This window comes from Delphinapterus leucas, chromosome X, assembly GCF_059928025.1.
Source record: "Delphinapterus leucas isolate spDelLeu-1000000601 "Yukka" chromosome X, BTC_Dleu_Yukka2, whole genome shotgun sequence".
NCBI classification, from domain to species: domain Eukaryota; kingdom Metazoa; phylum Chordata; class Mammalia; order Artiodactyla; family Monodontidae; genus Delphinapterus; species Delphinapterus leucas.
In genome coordinates this window covers 89,620,876-89,644,548 of record NC_143150.1, presented here as the reverse complement: position 1 = coordinate 89,644,548, position 23,673 = coordinate 89,620,876, and the positions used below count along the sequence as shown (strand labels likewise).

At 49.9% G+C, this 23,673-nt stretch overlaps 1 protein-coding gene across 2 annotated transcripts; it reads left to right on the top strand.

Moving 5' to 3' along the window:
- Positions 1 to 7,920: 7,920 nt before the first annotated feature.
- Positions 7,921 to 23,415, top strand: PPP1R3F (protein phosphatase 1 regulatory subunit 3F). Of its 2 annotated transcripts, none has more exons than XM_022563719.2 (4): positions 7,921 to 9,027; positions 18,532 to 18,587; positions 18,809 to 18,888; positions 21,579 to 23,415. In XM_022563719.2, the coding sequence occupies exons 1-4, from the start codon at positions 8,027 to 8,029 to the stop codon at positions 22,872 to 22,874; spliced, it is 2,433 nt and encodes an 810-aa protein (XP_022419427.1). In that variant the 5' UTR covers positions 7,921 to 8,026; the 3' UTR covers positions 22,875 to 23,415. The 2 variants fall into 2 exon arrangements, with proteins under 2 accessions (XP_022419427.1, XP_022419426.1); XM_022563718.2 differs by having other exon boundaries at positions 18,806 to 18,888.
- The last annotated feature ends 258 nt before the right edge of the window (positions 23,416 to 23,673 follow it).

The window sequence follows — 23,673 nt, the reverse complement described above, 5'->3', positions numbered from 1 at the left end:
GAAGGGGAGAGGTGTGGAGCGGATGAGGGCCAGGGGCCTTGTGCTCTGTGTCTGAGTGAGCTGTTAGGTGTCTGTAGGGCTTTGATTCGATAACTGCCGTTCTACCCAGGGGACTGGCTGAGAGACAGAAACAGAGATAGACAAACAGACATAGGCAAACAGAGAGACACAGAGAAGAAGAGCTACAGAGAGAGATGGGAGAGACATGAGGTGGGACAGAGATAGACACACAGAGAGAGAAACAAAGAGAACAAGAGACATAGTGAGAGACACCGAGAGAAGGAGAGACAGTGAGGAGGGGGAAGGAACCCATAGGAGCAGAAAGTCAAAGAGAGAACAAGAGAGACAGAAACAACACAGGGAGATGGGGAGAGACAAAGAGACAGAGAGAGAGAGAGAGAGAGAGAGAGAGAGAGAGAGAGAGAGAGAGAGAGAGAGAGATGCTCCAAATATGAACAGTTGTTGGTCTCTGGCTGGAGGAGCTGATCCTTCGTTATTCCAAAATAATGAGGAATAACAAAGGGCAAGATGCCAGGGCCTTCGGCCGGGTGCTATATTGTATTGCAGAGCAACAATCAGCAAAGCGCTGTGGCCCTGGCACCAGAACAGACACCGAGGAACAGAACAGAATGGAAAAGCTCAAATACAGACCAATGTCTAGAGGGAATGGAGTTTGTGATGAACACGGCATTTCAAACCAGGGGACGCTGGAGAATAGATTGTTTAACAAATGGTTCTGGGATAATTAAGGGGAAAATAAAGCTAATGACTAACCAGTCCATTTTTCCACCAACCCCTTCCTGCCCAGTTTGAAATGTCACCCTCATCATGTACCCTAAAATAAATTCCAGATCCATTAAAGAGATAAATAATAATCTTATATGGATCTTGGGTTTATTGTATGCCAGGCCCTAGGCTAAGCATCTAACAAGGTTGAGAGATTTAATCCTTACAACCACCCTTTGAGGTCAGTACTATTATAACCATCACAGTACCTATGAGGAAATGGAGGTATCGAGAAGTTAAATGCCTGGCTAAAAATCACACGAATTGCTTGAGCTGAGGCTGGGTTTGTCCCAGACAGTCTGCTCTAGTACCCACACTCTTAACCTCTACAGTAAGTGGAAAAAATGAAGCCATAAAAGAGAATAAAAGCCAATACAGGTGAACATTTATCTCATTTGCAAGTGGGAAAGGACTTTCTAAGCACAAAACCAGAGACAGTAACCACAGAAGAAAAGACTAACCTTGTTGACAATATAAAAACATCATAAGCATCACAAAACAGCATGAACAAATAGCAAAACAACTTCAGTAAATGATGAATTGAGAGAAAATATTTGCTATATATGTACGGCTGATGGAAGGCTAATATCCTTTTATATAAAGAGCTGTGACAAATCAATAAATAAAAATGATGAACACCCTATTAGGACTAAGGACTTGACCAGACAACTGGAAAAAAAAAAAAAAAGCACATATGGTCAACAAACAGTATAAGTTATCGAAAGATGCAAATTTCAACAACATGGTAATATTTTTCTTACCTGTTATGTTGAGAAAGGATTAAAAAATGATAATACCCACCCACGGTTAGCTTGAGTAGAGGGAACATAAAACAGGACAACCTTTTGGAAGAACAATTTGCAGAGAGGGTCAGAAACCTTAAAAATGCACAAACGCTTTGCCCTAGCCACTCGATTTGTAGGAATCCGAGGAACTAATCCGGGATGATTATGCGAAAAAACTAGAAACAACCCGAATGTCCAAAAATCAGCACTTGGTCGAACAGTCGTGGTTCATACCAGTGTGAGGACAGTCTGAACAGTTATGAAAGATCATACGTTGAAACATTTTTCAGTGACCTACAAAAATGCTCCTATTCATTGAATAAAGCAGAAACAAAAGCAATAGATAGCTAGATAGCATGATTCTAATTTGGTTAAAAAATACTAACAGTTAACACGCAGTGAGCACTTGCTAAGCCTGCAGAGACGAGGTCACCCCAGACCTGAATGGCCTGCTCTGTTCCTGGACATGGATCCTGGCCCTCCCCCCACAACACCAGGTCCTGAGGGTAGAACCCCACAGCTAAACCATGGTTGACAATTGCGTGAAGTGCCCCCCTGGAGGGTCTCCTCATGCGGTGCAAGCGCAAGTTCAAGTTAAGTGCTCAGCCCAACCCGACAGCCCACAATCCTCTTTCGATCGGGGCAAACAGAATTGATGCTCATTCTTGTAAAATGTAAATGTCCTCCTCGACATTACTCAACACACTGTTATTAAGCGCCAACTGTACAAAGCTCTGTGCTGGAGGCTGGGGGTAGAGGGGGAGAGGCAGGCAGGGGGAAGGGAAGACGAGTGAGCAGGAAAGGCGGTGGGAGAGACGGAGGAAAGGAGATAAATGGAGTGTGGTCAAGTTGGAGGAGACAGCGACAGGGGAGATGGTCAGAGCCAGAGAAAGACAGAGGGGTGGAGAGTCTGCATGCCAGGGAAACAGAAAGAGAGGGGCAGAGAATCACGAAAAGAGTGAGACAGAGAGGGACGGGAGATATCGAGAGAGAAGAGCCAAAGGTATGTCAGAGACGTCGCTGAAATTTCCAGTTACACCTGGACAGTGTTTCAAGTTGTTCAAAGCTCTGAGATTCATAAAGACTGGCAGCTGATATATTTAAAAAATCCTACCCGTCCACACATCGATCCATTTATTTATCTTTGCCTCTGCCTCAGCACTGATTAAGTACTTGATCTATCAGTCTTCTGGCGTTTGTTATTAGTATTATTACTGTAAAAAATACCTTACCTGACCAGGACCACAGGAGCTGCTGCGTGTGTCTTGCTGGTCCCCGAGGGCCCCTGACTACCCTCCAACCCAGTGCCTACCTCACTGTCGTCTCTTCCGCTGGACCCGCATCTGGTGGGGGAGAGCGGGGACACTCACCTTGGTGAAGTGGACTGACAGAAAAGGATCAGCCTGGCTTGTGGGAAACTGTCACATATCAAAAACAACTTTGCTTTTATACCGAGAAGAAAAACCACGGTGTGGAAGCCACAGACCTCTCTCTTCTAATAATCCAATTTTTTTTTTCGATGAGTGTGTACGCTGATAATCACGGGGTGGGGGGGGTTCTCATAGTTTTTTCTCTCTCGCTCTCTCTCTCACTCGCTCGCTCTGTTTCTCCTCTTCTTGATTATGAGACTTAAACGGAAATTTTGAAATTTTGGGTTTTTTCTTTGCCCTTTACGAGTCATCTGAAAATATGATTTCTTCCCCTCACTACAGAGGTGAGAGGTATCAATGAGATAACAGGGCTCATGAGAAACTACAGTTTTTAAAACAAAAGTGTGTAGAGTTAGAAAAAAGGGAAAAGAACTCAAATCACAGGGACATCCCAGGCAGGGAGAGATGCCACTCTGTGAGTGAGGGGATATTTGAGGGTCTCTGGGGAAAGGAAGAAAGGAACTGAGATGCTACATGTGGACGGGAAACACCAGGGAAAGAAATGGAATAGGGCTGCGTTTCCAGAGGCCTTGCTCTGGTCCAGGCCTCAGTTTCCCCTTAAGTGGAATTGATACGGTCATCACAGTCTTACTGCCCAGGGGTGGGGAGCTCCGGATACTCTTGCAACCCATCTTCTCACAGAGGGTAAGAGGCATGGAAGTTACTTCATGGAGAAAAAAGCAGGGAGTCCCTCCCTACCCCCGACAATTCACAGAATCCAAGAGTCTGAGAATCATTGGCTCCCAGAATCCACTGAACATCACTGAGTGAGGAAAGGGAGAAAAGTCTTGCCTCATTACATCTTAGGGCCTGAGAGCTCTGACCCAGAGGGGAAGGTCCCAACCAGGCCCCAGTATTAATGAATCCATCCTCACAAAGCCTAGAGAGGCTCGTTGGGACCCCAGCCTTCTCATGGTCAGGGACACCATGGCCTGATGCTTCTGAGGCCCTCAGCCTTTGCGGTTTTCTACTTCGAAAAGTCCCAGTTTCCAAGGATTTAGGATTCTAAATATCCACCATCATCCCCGTAGCCGACAATTATCTCAGATTTTCCATGTGCCAGACGCAGCGCCGAACACTTTTCACAATTATCGTGTTCAATCCTCACCACAGCCCTTGGATTTCCATCTTGTCATCATGGCCGTTATACAGATGGGGAAAACGGAGGCACGAAGTAGTCGGGCAACTTGCCCGATATCACAGAGCCGGAGGATAGGGGCCCTGCGTTCCATTGGTGCTGGCCTTTGAAACCGCCAGGTTTCCTTGAGCACAACGGTCTCAGGTTTTAAATTCTAGGCTGCAATGATAGGGAGGTTCTGAGATTTGGAGATTCTTCTGGGGGCTTGAAGGTTTCAGGTTGTCCAAGACTTGGCCGCTGCATTTCCTCACCTCCACAGGCACCCCCTCCAACCAATGGTCAACAGGGGAGACCAGCCCCCAGGGGCTTCTCCTGACAGGCCGTGGCTGAGACTCCCTGCCCTTGGCTCTCCAGTGCCCTGCATAACCCAGAGTTCTGTCATCCAATGTCCACTCCAACCCGTCTGCAAGACTGGCTTCAGGCCTGGGAAAGAGAAATTGGAAACAGATTTTTATTCACATGGTATAAACCTACTGGCCAAGACCCACCCCTTTACCCCTTTGCTTCTTTTCCTCCCACCATCTCCCAAATCCTCAAAAGAAGGAGAGCCTCTTTCCTCAACTCAGACTCACCTTTCTGGAAAAGCCCAGAGGGGGGCTGGTGGCCTGGCTTTGTGAAGACAAGAGAAAAAAAAATAGGTGAATAGAAAAAAAAAAAAACCTAAAAAAAATCAGCCAACAGCAATAAAAAAAAAAAAAGAACCCAACCCTCCCTACCATTAGTTCAAAACAAAACTTTCACTGGTTGAGGCTTCTGAGTTGGTGGGACATGTCTGAGACCCAAAGATGGCCTTGTGTGTGCCGGGCAGGCAGGGGAGGCACCAAGTGGGGTGAGGTCTCAGGTTGAAGGCCTGCAGGGACCCTGCATACCGCAGGGGCTTAAAAGATATGGCATGTGGTTGGAAGCAAGAGAGGGGGTGAGGCGTGTGCTCATCAGGAGGGAGTCCAACTTTAGGGATGTCCCTAAGGTTAATTAATGACCCCTTGCTCCCTGTCGACTTGGTTCTGAACATTCCCTACATGTCCCATGTAACTATAAACCAGGTCAGTTCTAGAAGCCGAGGCCCCATTCCCTGCCTCAGGACCTGTTCCCTCTTGAGAGAGGGGGCTGGTTTTCTCTTTCAGGGTCCGAGGTGTGGGCTACATCCTCCCCAAACCATCTCTCCCTTACTGCCACTTGCTCCATGAGAGGAGTGCCAGAAAAGGAGGAAAGCTGAGTGACGGGTGATGCTGCTGCTGCTGAGAGCCAGGACCCTTGCAGAATGAGGGCTGAGGGGTCAGGTGGGCAGAGAGGGACAGAGGTCCCCATCTCCTCTCTGCGCTGGACTATATCCTCTCACATGGGAGGCTTCTGGGGGAGAGTTGACAGGATTAACTAGAGAGGTTGGTGAAAGTCCCCAGAGAAGTGGGCCTTTGACGAAGACTTGAAGGAGGTGAGGGAGGGAGCCATGTAGATATCTGAGTAATTCCAGAGGAAACAGCCAGCGCAAAGGTCCTGAGGTGGGAGTGTGTCCGATTTGCTCAAGGTCTACTAAGGAGGTAAGAGTGTGGTTAGAATGGTGTGAGTGAGAGGAAGAGGAGTAGGAGGTGAGGTAAGAGAGGGGACTAGGGGGGCCGTTAATCCATGCAGGACCTTGTAGCCCATGGTAAGGACTTTGGCTTTTACTCTGAGTGAGTAGGAGGCCATGGGAGGGTTGTGAGTAGAGGAGAGATGTGAACTGTCTTAGGACTTAACAGGATCCCTCTGATTGCTGAGTGTAGAATGGACTTTAGGAGTGAGGATGGAAGCAGAGGGATCAGTGAGAGGGAGGCTACTGCAGTCGCTACATCATCAGCGACTGATGATGGCGCTGGCAGTGGAGCGGGTGGGGAGAGGGTATATTCGGGAAATATATCGAATGCAGAGCTGACAGGATTTGTTGAAGGATGAGAGTCTTGGGGCCACACCAGGACACAGACAACACCCTAACTCTGTGGGCAGGAAGGAGTCCCTGGACTACTTAACAGCTTGAACTTTTAGGTGAGGAAAAAAAAGTTCTATCTTGTTTAAGCCCATATTATTTTGTGGGGTTTTCCCTGTTATTTGCAACTAAACATACTGATTGGTTCCTGGCCCATAACCCCATCCTGGACACTGAGACCTGAGGAGGGGAGCCCGCCGGTGGAACTGCCTCCCTCCTAGGGATGCTGTGAGTCTGAACCTTGCATACAGTAGGTGTTCAGAAAATCCTCCCAGGATGAAGGGGGAATGTATGAATGGCCATGTTCAGTGGACACAAGCTACAATTCTGTTCCCACGGAAGGCGGGATCTCAAAGGAAGAGTGAAAGGGGAATGAAAGGAGTCCACTAGATGAGGAAGAAGGAGCAGCACTCCTGGGAGAGGGAACAGTAGGAGCAGAGACCGGAGACAGAAAGAAGGGAGGTGAGGCCACTGTGGGGTGTGGAGCTTCAGTCCCGCAAGAAAGACAGGGCTTTGATTTGTGATTACGTTAGTCAATATCTGCCAACATGCCCGACCAACTCCTGGCTGCATAGTCACGCTCAGTGTTTTCTGAGCTGGAGTTAGAAAAAGCTAATCTTCCCCGAAAACTCAATCTTTCATTTGGCCATTCATTCAACAATGGTGCCAAGTCCTGGAGAACACTGAGGGTGATAATCAGGGGCATTCTCGGCTGGTGGCACCGCTCAAGCAAAGGCTCGGAGCTGGGTTGGGCAGACCCACTAACTGCGACAGGAGAGTCCGTTTTGCTTTCTCAGATCTCACACTAGGATGCAGTCTAGGTCTTCAGGGGCTCTGGGCATTCATAGCCCTGGGGCAATAGGGAGTCACGGAGGGTTAAGAAGAAGGTAAATCCATCCATGAGAGGCATACTCTTTCTAAGGGCTGCCTGCACTCTACGGTTCAGAGGCCCGACCACTCTACAGCTCAGACGGCCTACGAACCTTCCTCTCCTCTAGCCTCCTTATTGGCTGTTCATCCCCTCCTTCACACCAGCTACAACATCCCCGTTGGCTCTGCTCTTTCCCGTCCCACCTCCGGGTCTTTCTGTCACGATACACTTTCTAGCTTCAGCATTGGTTCATCCCGTTCTTGCACTGCCCCTTGAGTTCTCAACTGCATTCACTCTGACTCCCCCATTGGCTATCTGCTACCTCTCTTCCTCGCTCTCGCCTTCATCACCCACCCCATTGGCTATTCCCCTCCAGTCCCGCCTCCGAGGCCGCTCACATACCGCCTCTTGGTCACCTTTTAGTCTCCGTATTGGCTAGTTCCGCCCTGGCACCGCCCCTTGAAGGCGTGGTGCACACTCACAAGACTCCCCATTGGCTCGCTGCAGCCATTATCGTCATCCCTCCTCTACGTCACCGCTGCACGGCTCCCCATTGGCTGTTCGCTGTCTCTACCTTCCATCCCACTACCTACGCAACCCATGGATCTCCTACTGTTCCGGCCTCTCCGTTTGCTCCCTGCTGCCCCCATCGCCTGTAGCCATTCCATTTTCCCTGCCGTTCCCACGCCGCTCCCGCTCACATTTCCCCATTAGCTGTCCTACTTCTGCTCTCTTCATCCCGGACCCCGCACCCCCCCATTCACGCGTCCCCATTGATCCCCGATCATCCCGCCTCCTACACCGCCCACTCTCGGGTATCCCCATTGGCTGCGTGCTTCCCCTGCACTCGCTTCACCGTCTACGTCACGCGTGCGCGGCTCCCCATTGGCTCTCCGCTATACCTGTCGTCTCACCGCCTACGAACCCCCCCCGCCGTGAGTCGTATCCCCCTCCCCCCGGCGCTGGCCTTCCCATTGGCTGCCCGCCCCTTCAGGCCCTGCCCCCGCCGGTCCCGCTGCCGGTGCCGTCGGTGCCGCCGCCGCCGCCGCCGCCGATATGGCGCGCACGGCCCCTGTGGAGCCCCCGCTGCGGCATCCCGCGCCCCCCTCGCCGGCCGCGGGCGAGCCCCGTACCTCAGTCGAGGCAGCGGTGGCCCCGCGGAGGGTGCTGTTCGCCGACGAGGCCCTGGGGCTGCCGCTGGCGCAGCTGCGCCGCTACCGGCCGTGGGGCGGGCCCGGGGCGGGCAAGATGGCGGTGGCGGCCGGGCAAGATGGCGTCGGCGGCGGGGCTGACGAGGACGACGATGGCGAGGATGGGGATGAAGGGGAGGAGGAAGAGGAGGCTTGCCCCGAGCCCTCGCCGCTGTGCCCCGTTCCCGCTGGCGGGGGGTTTTACCTGGTGCCCACATTTTCGCTGCCGCCCGCGCCGGGCCGTCTGGAGCGCTTGGGGCGCGTCATGGTGGAGCTGGAGGCACTGCTGCCGCCTCCCGGAGCGGTCCCCGGGGGTGCCGGGGTGTGGGTGCCTGGGGGGCGCCCGCCGGTGCTGCGCGGGTTGGTCCGCGTGCTGAACCGCTCCTTTGAGAAGGCGGTGCACGTGCGGGCCTCACACGACGGCTGGGCTTCTTTCTGCGACCACCCAGCGCGCTACGTCCCGCGCAGCCCGCCGGGGGCAGGAGCGGGAGGACCAGGAGCAGGAGATCCCATCCTGGATCTGGGTCTTGGCTTGGGCCCCGGCCAGGCGCCCGCCTCCTCGCCCGACGACGGCGGCCGCACCGACCGCTTTGCCTTCCAGCTGCCCTTTGCTGAGGGTGCGGGCGATGGGGCGCGCCTGGACTTCGTGGTGCGCTATGAGACCCCCGAGGGCACTTTCTGGGCCAACAACCACGGCCGCAACTACACAGTCCTGCTCCGGATTGCACCCGCTCCCACACCCACTGATGCCGAAGGGCTGCCCCAGCAGCAGCAGCTGCAGCAGCTGGAGCCACAGCCCGAGTGCCAGGGTCCCGTGGAGGCTGAGGCCAGGCAGCTGAAGAGCTGCATGAAGCCGGTGAGGCGCAGGTAATGTCTGCCAGCGCCACCTCCGCCAACGCAGTGCTGTGTTTAGGATGGAGGACAAGCATTCCGACCCAGGAGCCCCTGAGGCCTGCTCTCCGGGACAGGGAGGAGGGCGCATTCAGTCAGTCGGTCAAAGAGTAATGGAGACCAAACATGTGCTAGGCTGTGTTTTAATTACTGGGGTTTCATTCATTTATTGAATTGCACTGTAAAGCCCTGAACAAGACAGACATCTTACCTGCCCTCAGGGAGCATACAGGCTTTTATGAGAGACAGTTTGAAACAACCAGCAGGTGGATAAGATACAGACGAATAAGTTTAGCTGCTGAGAGGAAAGTAAAATAGAGTAAGGGGACAGTTTGGGAGGGAATAGATGCTTTAGGTAGGGTGTTTGGGGAAGGCCTTTGAGAAAGTGAGTCCTGGATGCTGATAAGAGTTATGCACAGATATGGGGAGGGAGAGAGTTTGTAGAAAAGGGAACAAGGAGGACTTTCTGAGGAGGTACTGTTTAAACTGAACCTTGAATGATAAAGAGGAATAGTTTTGCACATATAATGGGAGCAGAGGTGTTCTAGGGAGAGAGAACAGCAAGTGCAAAGGTCCTGAGGTGGGACTGAATCTGGTGTGAACGAAGGGTAGTGTGCTGGAGCGGAGAGAACTGCAGTGATATGGTATTGTGGACCAAGGTCCTTACCAGTGGGAGGCAGGGAATCTGATCCTCATTTGATGGAGCAGGAAGCCAGAGTTCTAGAGGAAGAAACTGGTTGAGGAAGTGATGGCTCCTGGCTTTTCCAGTTTGGCCATGTCTGACCTTGAAGCCTGTGGACTCTCTTTACAGTTTTGCTCTAATTTAGTCTGATATCTCCTGTGGAGTTGAGGGGCTGAGTCCCTGCTCTCACAAGAAGCAGTGGCTCTGGCAGAGGCAGAACCAGATGGGCCTGGACTGGAAGCTCTTTACCTTTGTTTTTGCTGTACCACCTGTGACCATTCAGGGCTTGGGAGAAGGAACCACTTAACCCCAGAAGCCCCTGATACAAGATCCTCCTGGGTTTTCCCTGTCAAGCCATGAGTTCTTCAAGAGTAGCAGCTAGGCCTGATTTTTGGGGGAATCACCTAAGTCTAACCTGGCATAAGTAGATTCTTCAAGCACATGTGGGAAATGCATACATTTCCCTGCTCCTGGGATGACTGGAAATGGGAATGGGAAAATGCTGTTTGGACCTTGTATATGCTTGATCAGAAGCCTCTGGCTGCAGCAAGATGTTTGTGATCCTGGAAGGGCCTTAGGCTGTGAGTGGTTCAGAAGGGTCTAGCCTGGGGCTTGTGGGCAGATGTGCCTGGGTAAGTGAGCAAGCAGACAAGTACCTACTTACCAACCTGTGTTGGTAACAGTAACCTGAGACTATCTGAGCAGGGTAGGCAGCATGGCTTTCCTTACAGGCGTAAGAGTGTGGATTCTGACATCAGTGCCTGGGTTCAAATCCCAGTCCTGTCATCTGTTAGCCTTATGATCTTGGCCAACTCATTTAACCGCACTGTGCCTCAGTACCCTCATCTGTAAAGCAGAGAGAATTATTGCAGCTACTTCACAGGAGATGAGTAAGAGCACTCAGAACCAAGCCTGGCTCTTAGTAGTGCCGTATAGGTATCAGTATTAATGCTTAGGGAATCACAGATAGTTCCTTGGATTCCCCTCCCAAACTCTGCTCTGTCCATCACCAGCTGTGTAGCTTTGCCTCAGTTTCTTCATCTGTGAGCCTCCGTTTTCTCATCTGCTAAAGGGGAATGACAGTCAATTTGTGTGCTTGGATTGGACGCAGCAAGCATGGGCAAGGTAACTGAAGCATGGTGTTAGCTTTGAAAGATTAACAGTGGCCAACATTTACTGATCTCTGTGTTGAGAGCTTCAAGTTTGTTCTCTGCTGAGTCCCACTGTGCATGCTGTGTGGTGTAGGTGCTATGGTTATGCCCATTTAATAGAGGGGGAAACTGAGGTAGCTCAGAGAAGTGAGCCAGCTTGTTCAAGTACACTCAGCTAGTGAGTGATAGGACCAGGGACAAGACGGTAGGGACGTTTTTTAAAAACTACTGTTCTTCTTGAAGGCCTGATAGGATTCAGGGCAAATTCTGCATTTCGCTCCAGGTGTTCCCATGTTCCTAGCATGTCTTGCTTTCCTTCTAGCTTTTTTTTTTTCCTTTATTGATCTTAAGTGTGAAGCTCAATAGATTTTTACATATGTATGCCCTTGTGAAACCATCACCCAGATCAAGATATCCAGCCATTCCAGTGCCCCTCGCCTTAATTTCTGTCACTTTTCCCGAGTCGTCATTCCAGCTGGCTGTCGTGGGAGCCTTGTCTGTAAGACGTGTCAGTTTGGGTAACAGAGTTTGGTCATTTTAGAGTGTGAAAGGAAGGGAACAGAGAAATCAAAAGCTTGCAGGGCCAAGGTGGGTGGGAGGGTGTTTTTCTTTTAACATACATGGGTGGTTTTAAGGAGAAATTGAAGCAGCCCGTTCAGACAATTGTTTTGGTATCTGGCCCCAGGTCTGTGGTTCCTAACATGACTTATGATATTATTTTAAGTGGGCAGATGGCTTTTCGATAGCTTCTTTATCTTGATCTCAGCTCTTGCAAAGGGGAGGTCGGTGCTCATTGCAAGATCAGCGATAAGATTTTCTTTGTAGGTCGGTGGCTTTCTTGGCGAGTACATTTCAACTTATTATTGTTTTAAAACCTGCGTGCTGCCGGTGACTTGGAGTGCTGTTGGAGAACAGCCGCTGCCTGCGACCCAGCCCTTCTGGGAGGTGGTAGAGGATCTTAGGGGATAGCCTCAGCCTGCGGGAGCCCTGTTGTAGAGGGCTTCCCATTCAGGAAGTGTTGCCTGCAGGTCCACTGTGCACCAGCACAGCCACGTCACGTGGGGACACGGGAGAAGTCTGTGCTAGCCCTCGGGATACAGCTCAGAAACTGAAATGGCTGCATTCCTCGAGCTGCTGGCCCAGGCTTTTGATAACCCTTAGGCTTAGAGCTGATCCATCAACAAGCATTTATTGAGGGCCTACCATGTGCTGGGCACAGTGCTAGGTTCAAACAGGGCCAAAGCTGCAGACTGGCGCTAAGATGTCAAAGGGCCGGTGGTGGAACCGGGTGGGAGGGGCAGGGATGGAGGGTTTGTTGTACAAGACCTGGCAGAGACCCTGCGGAGTATTTGCGTGTACAGTCTCATCTAATCCTTTCAACATTCCCTGTGAGATAGATGGTTTCGATCACTCTTTTCTGGATGAGCAAACTGAGGCTCCCAGAGTCCAAAATCTCAGGGCTGGTGTGGGGAGGAGAGCCCTCCAGGTCTGCCTTGGCTTAACACCCTTGGGAGGTATCCTATTCCTTTTAAAAATAAAGACCAAGAAAGTTGCAGCGTGGCTTTTGAGCACCCCATGACCTCTCCCCCAGTCTGGCCTCCAGGGCATCTAGTCTCACTTCATGCCATCCTCTGCCTTCTGAGCTTCTGTCACTGTGGTCTTTCCAAGGTGCTTTCCCCCTTCCTGCCTCAGGGCCTTTGTCCATGCTGTTTCCCTCATCAGGAATGTTGGTCCGGTTCCCACTGCAGTCTCATTCTGATCCTTCAGTTCTAAGAGTGCTTCCTCCTGGAAGCCTGTCCATCCCAACCACCTCAGGCCTGGGTCTTTTTATAGCAACTGACCAACCAAGCAGGCAAGCCCTGTTAGAGAATGTCATAGAGCAGAGGAGATGAGCATTGCCACAAATCCAGGGTCATTTTCCACCCTGCCTGGCAGTCCTACTGTTTTATTCTGATCCACTCTTGTCTCGTCCCTGAGGTGACTCTTTCAAATGTTCTTTACCTTCAGACTTCCTGCTTCAAAAAAACAAGTAGAAACTATAAGAATGGAACTCCCCACAACTTGTAGCCCCCAAGCCTGCAAACTGATTTCCCTCCTTTGTGTTACAGGGGAGGAGGGGGGTCCTTTTCTTCCCTCAGGCCAGTCTCTCCGTTTGTGCTCTGGGTTCCATTTTTCTGCCGCTTGCTCCAGAACCTGACATAATCAGTTACCCTTTCTCTCCTGGCAGCTTTTCACTGCCCTCCTTGCTTGAGCCTGTCTATTGGCCTTTATACATGCCAGTGTCTCTGCTGTCTTAGAAATCTGTGCTTTGACCCCACCTCTGTCCCCACTGCTCCTGGCCAGCACCCAATCACCCTTCTCCCCTTCACTGTCGACCCCCCTCTAAAGAGTTGCCTACACTTGTCTTCTCCACTCACTTCTGCCCCTGCATCTGCCAGATTCCATAGGTGGTTTTTTGGTGTTCTTGAAGTGGTTGAGCACTCCTATTTAAAACACTTTCTTCCCTTGCCTTGGGACCATCCTCTGCTGCTTTTCCTCTGAACTCTCTGGTTCTTCTCTTTCTCCCTACTCTTTCCTTCAGCCTCATACATACAAACTCAGTATCTCTACTTGGCCGATGTCCCAAAGATGCCTCAAACTCCCCTTGTTCGAGATTGACTCCATCACCTCCATAGAGTCCTCAGCGGCCCCTCACTCCCTGACCCCTCCATTGCTCATTTTCCGTCTAAGCATCTTAAGCCCTCCCTGACCCTGTAGTCTGGGCCAAGGCCCCTTGTTCTAAGGCATTCTTTCCTTTTCTGAAGGCCCTGACCTCAGTTTGTAGTTAGACCTTCATTAGGGGATTATCGGATGACCCTCTCTGCCCTGCTAGACTGTAAGCTCCGTGAGGGGTAGGGACATGGTCTGCTTTTGTTCACCACTGTATTCCCACAGGGCCTGCCACGGTGCCTGGCACTTAACAGGTGCTCAATAAATGTTTGTTGAAAGAATGAGTGTGAGTATCTTTTTTTGGTGTCTTCCTGCACGCTAAATTGTAAGCTTCCTAGTCGGGTTTGCTCACCATTGTGTCTCCAGAGTCTGGCCCTGGGCTGATGCACAGTAAGCCCTCAATAATTTTTAGGTGTACCTGTAGCTGAATGGATGGGGACCCAACTTGCTATCTGAGTTGGCAGTTGGGAAATCAGAACAATCAAGGTCGAAACAGGATGGGCCAGGGGTCATCTCAGTTGTCTGGAGTGAGGATTTTAGTGTGAAAGTGATCCTCTTTTATTCCACAGAAAATTGATAGGGCATCATGGTCGAGGATGTGGGCCTGAGGCCACGTGTTATGAAAGCAGCACAGCCAGAATCTGAGCTGGGTGCTCCTGCTCTGGTGCCCCAGTTCTCAACTGCTGTGCCGGGCTGGGTGATGTGTCTTAACCAGCTGGGCAATGCTGGGCAAGTTGCTTTCCTCTTCAGAGCCTCAGTTTCTCTCAGTGGGAATTTGGAGTGGAGTACTGTTTGTTAAGCACTTTAAAGGCGACTTTCAAATATTTCCTCAATCTGCCTAACAGCTCTCTGAGGTAAGTATTACTATTATACCCTCTTCACAGATGAGGAAACGGAGGCACAGAGAGGTTAAGTAACTTGCTCCAGGTCACACAGCTGGTAGGTGGCAGAGCTGGGGTTATTCAAAACTACATGTCATGACCCTTTATTAAGATGTGAAATAAATTTACTGGATTCCAACAAACATTAAAAAAATAGCATAGAAAATAATGAGTGCATCACAACACGTAGTAAAGGTAAGTGTTATCTCATTCAAAGAACAACTGGTTTTCAGAGATATGTATATATGGGTGTGTGCTGGGTTATGATGTAAAACGTATTTCTTACCGTGGGTCACGGCCAAATGAATGAAGTCATTGCTGTAGCAGAAGCTCATAGCACAACAAACTGCTCAGCTTCCTCCCTCTGCCCTGCTGGATTGTCCATAAGTCCCAGAACTGACACTGACACAGACTAGCTGGGGAAGACAGAGAAGTACCCCACATAACTTGGTGGCTTTCACAGCCTCCTTCAAACCCTGTTGTTTTTAGAAAGCAGATGGCTCAGGGTAACTGGGATTCCAAGTATCTCGGGCAGATTTCCGAAGCCACCTGTCCCCTTGGAGAGTCAGCGTTATCTTCAGGCTGACTGCATGGGAGCTGGGGTCTGCTGAGTTTCCCTTTGGGTTTCAGTGCATGACCCACTTTGGACTGGCCAGGTTCTTTGAAAACACGAGTGTTGGGGGTGCTCTCAGAGGACTTGGGTGGTGGTGGCAGTGATGTGACTGCTCTGAAAGTCTGCTTTGCTCTTCTCCACAGAGGTTGTCAGCCCTCACTTGCTCACTCACTCTCTGTGGCGATTGACTTTTTTGTTCTGTCTTGGCTGGCCTAGGCTGGGGCCCACAGCACCTCTCTGAAATCTCACACCCTGGTCTCCCTGGGTGCCTTCTGAGGTCAGGCCATTGAGTCTCCTGATGGCAGGAAGACTTTTCACACCCAGGAGACAGGCATGCAGGCCTGACACGGCCCATCCTAGACTACACTGTCCTGACTAGTTCTCGCGAGAGCACCCAGAGGATGAGTGCCCAAGATGCCCCCTGGTCTGTGCTCCAGTTCGTGACTGCCCACTGCCCTTGAGGCAATACCACGTGGCGTGTGTGGGGTTGGTGCCAAAAGAGCAAGTTTCCTTCTCGAAAATTAGCAAGCATACGGGAGGTACAGTTTTGTTCTTAATCTCCCTCCCCATTTTTCTAAGAACCCCTCTTCTCTGTTACTGATTAGTGAGTCAGTATACATTTGTACTCCATTTCTTTCACTATCCTCCTTTTGATTAAAGTCATAGCTGCCTCCGAATATTTACTGTGAAAGACAGTTCAAGGATATTTAGTTTTTTTTTTTAAGCCCACAGTTTCACACACTGTCTTCAAAATGGAACCCTCTTTGGATGTTATCAGTGTGGTGTGTAGTTAGTAGTTAGTAGGTGTAGATACTGTTCCTTGAGCCTCAGTTTCTGCATTTGGGAACAGTTTCTGCAAAGGGAAGGGTGTTGCTTTGAAGGAGAGATGTGAGGGTTTTCAAATGACTTGGTGTATCAATGAAAAGGGCCCACGGTGGAGGAGGTGAACAATAGATGCTGTGCCTCCTGCTTTCATCTCTCTGACTTTGGAAGTAGGGAGAGTGACCTGTGTACTTCTGCTGACTTCGTGGATTTGGGGATTGGCTGAATTACTTGACGTGATTTTGGGATGTTCCCCCTCTTCTCACCCTCCCCGGCTTTGGAAGAGATGTTCTGGGGGCTGAAGGATTTGTTTTGTATTTGTTTTTCTTCTCTTTCTTTTTCCTTCAAATGGACCATGAAGTTCTTTTCCTGCTGGTTGGCTGCATCCTGAGTTCCCCTCTCTTCTCTCTCATGTACATCTAGGACTCTGGAGTGGCTTTTAGAAGCCTGGTTATCATGCACCTGCACTGGGCCAGATGGCAGGGGAAGGCTTGCCTAGCCCTGCCCTGGGAGGAGGGCTGCCTCTCTGTTTGTTTGCGGGTCTTGAGGATGCTTGCTTTAGAAGACCCTAGGAAGATGACATTTTCTCTAATGAAGGACTACACCAGCAAAAGAAGTCAGCAGAAATTGTGTTGGGCCACAAATCCAAAGACCTGGATTTTTGACCTACTAAGGGGAGTGGTGCAGAGCCAAGCCAATTTGCTCCGAATCCCCCTTTCTCATCCGTGAAGTGCAGGAATTGATGGCTGGGCTCCTGGAGTCACCTACTTCATGCCCTGTAGTCTTCTGACTCAAATACCTCTGGTGTGATGTGTGAGCCCTAGTCTGTGGAGAAAACCAAATGGTCCCTTCCAGATCTTCCAGACTCTAGATCCATGTACATGGTTCAAGCTTCCTCCCCAAGGGTGCTAATAAAAACCAGTTCTTGCAGCTATTTCTGTGTCTGGTGGTCTCCTAGCCACATGTCCCCTGAAGGCAGGGAAACTGGGAATGAGAGTGTGGGCAAAAGGCAGATCAAAAGCAAAGCTTGAATGAAGGTGGAGGGAGGGATCTTGTCCATTACTGCTGCCTCTTTCTATCTGCCCTGGAAAGGATTGGAGATGAGGCTGTGGTAAGACCCCAGCCTCCCTCATCCAAGAAGGAGCAGTTTGTTGGTTGAGAGCACAGACTTAGGAGCTGAATGACCTGGGTTTCGATCTTTGCTGCATGACCTTGAGCCATTTACTTGGCTTCTGTTTCACCATCTGTAAGATGAGGATAATAAAACTGCCTACTTCAAAAGAGTAAAAGTACCTATCTCATAGGGTTCTCATGAGAATTAAATGAATATATGTGAAGCTATGCTACGAAGTACCATAGTAAGCACTATATTCAGGTCAGCTAGTGATATTCTGTTTCTGTAGGTAATTGTGAAGGTAACTGATTATGTGTTTTCAAAAAAGTTGCAACCACTTACCGAAATGTCAACATCATCCTGTTACTTCTGAGGAAGAAAAAAGGTTTGAGTTATTACCTCAGCTCTTTTCAGGTCTCCGCATGTGTTTTAGTTAATGGTCCCCTCATTTGCCTTACTTTGTAAGCAGTTGGTACTCATTGGTGAGAATGAGAACAGCGATTTCTCCATGATCCTCATGCTCTCACCCCTGGCAGGGATTGACTGAAATACCCTTGGTTTCCACCACTCAGACCTTGGGGTCTGACTTGCCTGGCAAATGAGGAAAAAGACCAACAGATATCTATGCTTGATTCAGCCCCTGCTCTGTGCCAGGCCCTGGTGTCTGGCTTGATGTCCTCATTTCCCTCGACTGCCCTGTGCTTGCTGTACACATGCTGGCTCCCCTGTGCTCCGTTTTAAGGTGAGGAGGGTGAGGTTCAGGGAGGTTAAGTGCCCTGCCAGGCTGATACGGCGATGGGTGGAGGGCTGGCGGAGGGACCTAGGCCTCTGTGATCTCGGGTTACTGCCTTTTCCGCTGACCTCCTTCCCATTCTCCAGTTGCTTCCTTCCTTCCCTTTGCTGTTTCCTGTGCCCCACAGTCCTTGCTTGCCCTTTCTTGGAAAAGATGGTTTCCTCCACAGCCAGAAGTATACTCTAAAGAAATGATCCAAAATGTTCACTAAGCTATGCCCAATGATGTCTGCCAAAGTCTGCTTTGTGGGAGCAAGATGAAGGAAACAACCTAGCTGCCTAGTAGGAAGGGAATGGCTACGTACATTAAGGTCAGCCCATGTGATAGGGGTAGTAAGCAGCCATTTCAAAGGTTTACAAAAGTGTGTAATGCTGCTTCTTACTGTTAAATGGACAAAGCCAGCTGCAAAATTATGCCCGCAGAATCTAAACGATTCACAGAATGTGTGGAATGAAATTTTCCAAAATGGTAACGATGGTTGCCTCTGGCTGATGTGTGACTTTTCTCCTGCTTCCTTACGCTTTCCCGTATTTCGTCAATTTTCTACAGTGAGTGTGTAGGACTTTATGACCAGAGGATAGAAAGAGGCAGCAGAAGAGAAAACAGCAGCTGTCAGGTGAGGGTGGGCCAGCAGAGAGGCTCAGAAGGTGCCGGTAGGTGGCAGAACCGGCCTTTCAGGGCATCAGATCCATGCATTCTCTCCTCCGCCCCACAGGCCTAACGAGGAGGAGCTGAGGATGAAGAGTGCAGACGATAATACCCCTGCTGTGGGTAAGCAATTGGCAGGCTGGGGACTTTTAGCTTATATTTACCATTTCTTTCTTCCTCCCCTTTTCTTTCTCCACAAATTAAGAGGCACCTTCTGCCTTAGACTGTCACAGAAAGCTTCAGAGGCAAATCTGCCAGTTGGCTAGAAGAGTATATTTTCTTAACCAAACCAGGCTTGTTTATACCCTTGCCTGGCCCCGACGCTGTCCTCTTCTTTCCAGCAGAGCGTCCTGATGTCCAGGAGTCAGTGGGTCCCTTGGTGGCCCCCACGCCTCTCCGTCCGTGGCCCCAGATGACACTTCAGGTAAGCAGGCCTGGCAGCCTCTGGATGGACAGCCCGATGGGAGGCTGGGTGGTGGGGCTGACTTGCTCTGGGTCTCCCCTAGGTTGGGGGGTGGCCCCCTAAATCAGAACTTGGTGGCAGAAGGGTAGAATGCAGTTATTTGCCTGGGCTTATAGAAATGTCATTTGTTAGTTTAGCAAATATTTTTTGAGTGCTTGCTCTGTGCCAAAGACTGTTAGGGACACTGGTAATACAGTAATGACCCAAACACTGTCTCTTCATGGGGCTCACTTACATTTTAGTGGAGTGAGACATAATAAAACAAAATAGCAGTTAAAATATATGGTATTTTAGATGATGGTGAGTGCTAAGGAAAAAAGAAATAAAGGGATAAGGAGAGAGAGAGAGAGTGTATGTGTGTGTGTGGGGGGGTGTTGGGGGAGGGAAGACGTTTGCAACTTCAGATTGGGTGGCCAGGGAAGGCCTTGGTGGTCAGTGAGATTTGAGAGAAGATCTGAAGAAAGTGGAATAGTGAGGCATGTGGATAACTAAGGTAAGGGAAGAACATCTCAGGCAAGTGCAAAGTCCTCAAGGTGGGGCCATGGCTAGTATGTGTGCGGAACAGCGAGGAGGAGGCCGTGCAGTGGAGCAGAGTGAGTGAGGGGGAGCGGCAGGAGGTGAGGTGGGAGAAGTGGAGGCACAGATCACGTGGGGCCTCACGGGCCATGGAGAGGACTCTGGCTTTTACTCTGAATGGCAGGGGAGCCGCAGGAGGGTCTTGAGCAGAGGAGGGCCATGATCTGACTTAGGATTTAACAGGCTTCCTCTGGCTGCTGTGAGGAAAATAGACTGCAGGGTTGAGGGTGGAAGCTGGGGGACCCTGAGGAGGAGGCCACTGCAGTGGTCCAGGTGAGTGATGCTGGTGCTGGCAGGGAGATAGAGAGATTCTAGAGATGTAAGTGTGTGTGTGTGTGTGTGTGTGTGTGTGTGTGTGTTAACTTTTTATTACAAAGATTTTCAAACATATAACAGTAAAGAAACTGGGAATTCCCTGGCAGTCCAGTGGTTAAGACTCCGTGCTTCCACTGTACAGGGCATGGGTTTGATCCCTGGTCGGGGAACTAAGATCCCACATGCCATGCGAGTGGCCAAAAAAAATAATAATAAATAATAAAAGTAAAGAAACCAGTATAATGAATCCACATATACTCATCACCCAGCTTCAACAAATTTCAACACGTCCATTCCTACATTTTTCTATACCCCAGCCCCTGCTCTCACCTTCCCTATGGAATTATTTTGGAAAAAATCCAGACTTTATGTCATCCTTGAATACTTTGGTTTGTATTTCAGAAAATTAAGCACTCTTTAAAAAAACCCCACAATGCCACATTACCCCTCAGAAAATTAACAATAATTCCTTAGGATCATCAAATATTTGGTCAGTGTTCAAATTTCCTTGTCTCATAAGTGTTTTAGGGTCCAAACAAGGTCAATACATTGTATTTGGTTGATGGGTCTTTTTAGATTTTTAAATCTGTCTCACTTTTCTTGCAATTTGTTTGTTGAAGAAGCCTTGTTTGTCCTATAGAGTTTCCCACAGTCTGGATTTGGCTGATTGCATCCACGTGGAAACACATTTCTACTCCATTTTTATTAATTTATTCTATTTAATTAATTTCATCTAGTATTAAATTTAATTACTATTACTTTTATTAAATATAACCTGTTATTATTAAATTAATTTAAATAGAATTGATTCTACTTAATTCTATTTCATTTTATTTATTAGCTGGAATTCTTCTCTAAAGAAAAACTTTCTCACATCAACTATTTGGCTACCTTGAGCATATATGCCCTGAGGGTATATAGTTTGTATAGAAAAAGCTGGATAAATACTTAAAAACTTCCCTTTTATTTACCAGTTTTCAGAAGAAATGAACTTCTCCAAAGGTGACCAATTAAGGGTTTTAAGTTTTGGGGTGGCATTAATAACTCATAAATTTTAAACATATTTGATGAGTTTCAACCCATTGCACCTATATATTTATTTTGACACTTAAATTGAATTGTCTCTGGCCAGTGGGAGCTTATTTTCATTGGCTCTAGAGTTCTTTTGATACATCCCCAACATTCTTTGAGTACTTTCTCACATTCTTGTATGTCAATATGTCCCAGCCTCATCTTGTACTTTCCCTGCCCCGAACCTGGAAACAGTCATTTATTTCAGAAGCCCTGATTCCTTTCAGTGGAGAATGGTATTTAGAAACCAAGATCTGGGTGCTAGATGTGCTTGTTGCTACTAGATTGGTCATTGTTTCTAGGCCTTGTCAAAAGACAGAGCTAGGAAATAAATTTTGTTTAAAAGAGAAAATACATGAATTCATATGGATATTCTGGATATGTTTTGGAGGTCAACCAACAGTAGTTACTGATAGTCATTCACCAGATATTGGTGCCCACTGAATTCCTCAGCTTTATGATCTACAGGAAGCCCCCTTTTATTCCACCTAATTTTGTTATTTTAATGTAGACATAGTCTTTGGAGTTAAGAAAATTATAGTTCTTTATGGAGTTTTCACTTGGAAACACCTGTGGGGCTGGATGTGCGCTGTCACCAGTTCTCACTGTCTCTGCTTGTTCCATCCCTTCCTCTTCTTCATTCCCTTCCCTTTCTCTCCCCTCCCTCCCCCCTCCCCCTATGGCTCCAGGTTTCTGAAGTTACAGTGACTGGCAAACCCCCAGAGGAAGGTGATGTTCCCAGAAGCAGTCCACCTGTGGCTTTCACAGAGGTCCCCCAGGCACCGGCCATCAGGATTCCCCTCTCTTCCTCCCTCTGTGGCCTGGGTGGCTCTCCCAGGGACCAGGCCTCGGGGCCCGATGCAAGTGAGGGGGCAGCTGGGCCTTTCCTGGAACCCAGCCAGCGACAGGTGGAGGCTACGTGGGAAGTATCCAGAGAGAATGGAAGGGGCCGAAAGGACCCCATAGTGGGAGCTATCATGGATGAGACCCCCGGGGGTCTGGAGGTCGTGAGTGGGTTGGAGGAGCTGCTTGGCGAGGACACCATTGACCAGGAGCTGGAGCAGCTCTACCTGTCCCACCTGAGCCGCCTGCGGGCTGCCGTGGCTGCTGGTGGGACAGGAGGTAGTGGGGAGGGCCCCACAGATGGGGGGGTATCTCCCAGCCATCCCCTGGGCATACTCACGGACCGCGACCTGATCTTGAAGTGGCCTGGCCCCGAGCGGGCCCTGAACAGTGCCCTGGCTGAGGAGATCACGCTGCACTATGCCAGGCTGGGGCGTGGTGTGGAGCTCATCAAGGACACCGAGGACCCTGATGAGGAGGGGGAGGGGGAAGAGGGGCTCCCCATCATACCCTCCAGCCCAGAAGGGGACACCCCCAAGGAATCGCCTCCGGAAATCCTCTCTGGGGCCCATCCTGTGGTAGCCACTATGGGAGATGTGTGGCTCCCGTGGGCAGAAGGCTCAGGATGTAACAGCCCTGTGGTTCTGAGTATGGAGGGTCAGTTCACTGGGGCTCCAGAGAAGGGGATGGGCAAGGACTCTGACTCTTTGCATGTGAATAGGGTGATAGCTGGGGTGACTGGGTCACCAGGGGGGACAGAAGTCCAGATGGAGTTTACCACTGAGTTGGCAGACAGATCGGTTTCTATATTCGGCAAGGAGCCAGCTGCTCCAGTCCTGCAGGGGCAAGATCTCTCCCTCCTTGGTTCCTTGGGGGCTGAAGTCTGTCCTTCCAGCCTGGCCAGGCCCCATGTGAGCTCCCAGGATGAAGAGGGTTCAGGCCCAAGCCTTGAGCCCCCAAAGAGGTCTCCAACCCTAGCAGCCCCTGCAGAGAGTGTGTGTGTATTGCCTCCCCAGCTCTGGGGGCCCTTGACCCAGACTCTGGGGGTCCTGGCTGGGCTGGTGGTGGTCCCTGTGGCTCTGAACAGTGGTATGTCCCTCCTGGTGCTTGCGTTGTGCCTCTCTCTGGCCTGGTTCTCGTAGGAGCTGCTTGTGAGATCAGCAATAACAGGTTCCCCCTCTCTGGGGAGGGGTAGCCCCTCCCCCCAGAGGGTTCAGATGGGATGTGTGGCCTGTACAGCGAAGGGTCCTTTGCTTCTGAGAATGCTTGACTGGAGAGAGGCCTTCCTGTCCCTTAGCTCTCCAGTCAGCATGGGGCTCGCTGCGGTGATACCAGTGGAGAGAAACAGCATGGGTGGATGGTGTGAGTGAGAACTTTCAGAATGGAACTGGGCATGTCCTCCCTTCCCATCCCGCCCCCACCAAGCCTGTATTTATTTTTGTATAATTCTCTGGATGAGGGAGAGTGGTCATGAGCTGGTCTTGGGGCACAATTACCCAGAGATATATTTATTAACAGCCAACCTGTGCAACCTGCTGGAGCTTTATTTTTAATTTAATTTATATAGAGTACCTATTATTATATGCCACAATACAGCTCTATGAGAAACGATGTGTCGTCTTGTGCAATGTTCTCCTGTTTGGGTCTGAATGTGCAGGGTGGTCACGTTCTGTGGGAGGACCACGGTGGGGAGTGGGTAGGGGTGGGTGGGATGTGGTCATTGCCTGCTGCTGCTGCTTCAATATGTCCTTGAGGATCTGTGTCACCTCATCTTATGGTACTAATCCATGTGGTCTGGTGGTCTTTGGGGGGGCAGGTCCTTTGGTCTTTTTCACATTCTGCCAGGGAGGGAGGAAGAATGGTGGCCACATGAGTGTTTGGTGTCACATACATGACTGCATGACATGTGGTCAGCTGTGGTTGAGGGGATATTTGTTGTGG

Excerpts from the sequence above, each read along its gene's own strand:
- PPP1R3F (XM_022563718.2), top strand. The coding sequence starts at position 8,027 with ATGGCGCGCACGGCCCCTGTGGAGCCCCCGCTGCGGCATCCCGCGCCC. Across the intron at positions 9,028-18,531 it reads ATGAAGCCGGTGAGGCGCAG|GCCTAACGAGGAGGAGCTGA; the intron begins GTAATGTCTGCC and ends TCCGCCCCACAG. Across the intron at positions 18,588-18,805 it reads CGATAATACCCCTGCTGTGG|CAGAGCGTCCTGATGTCCAG; the intron begins GTAAGCAATTGG and ends TCTTCTTTCCAG.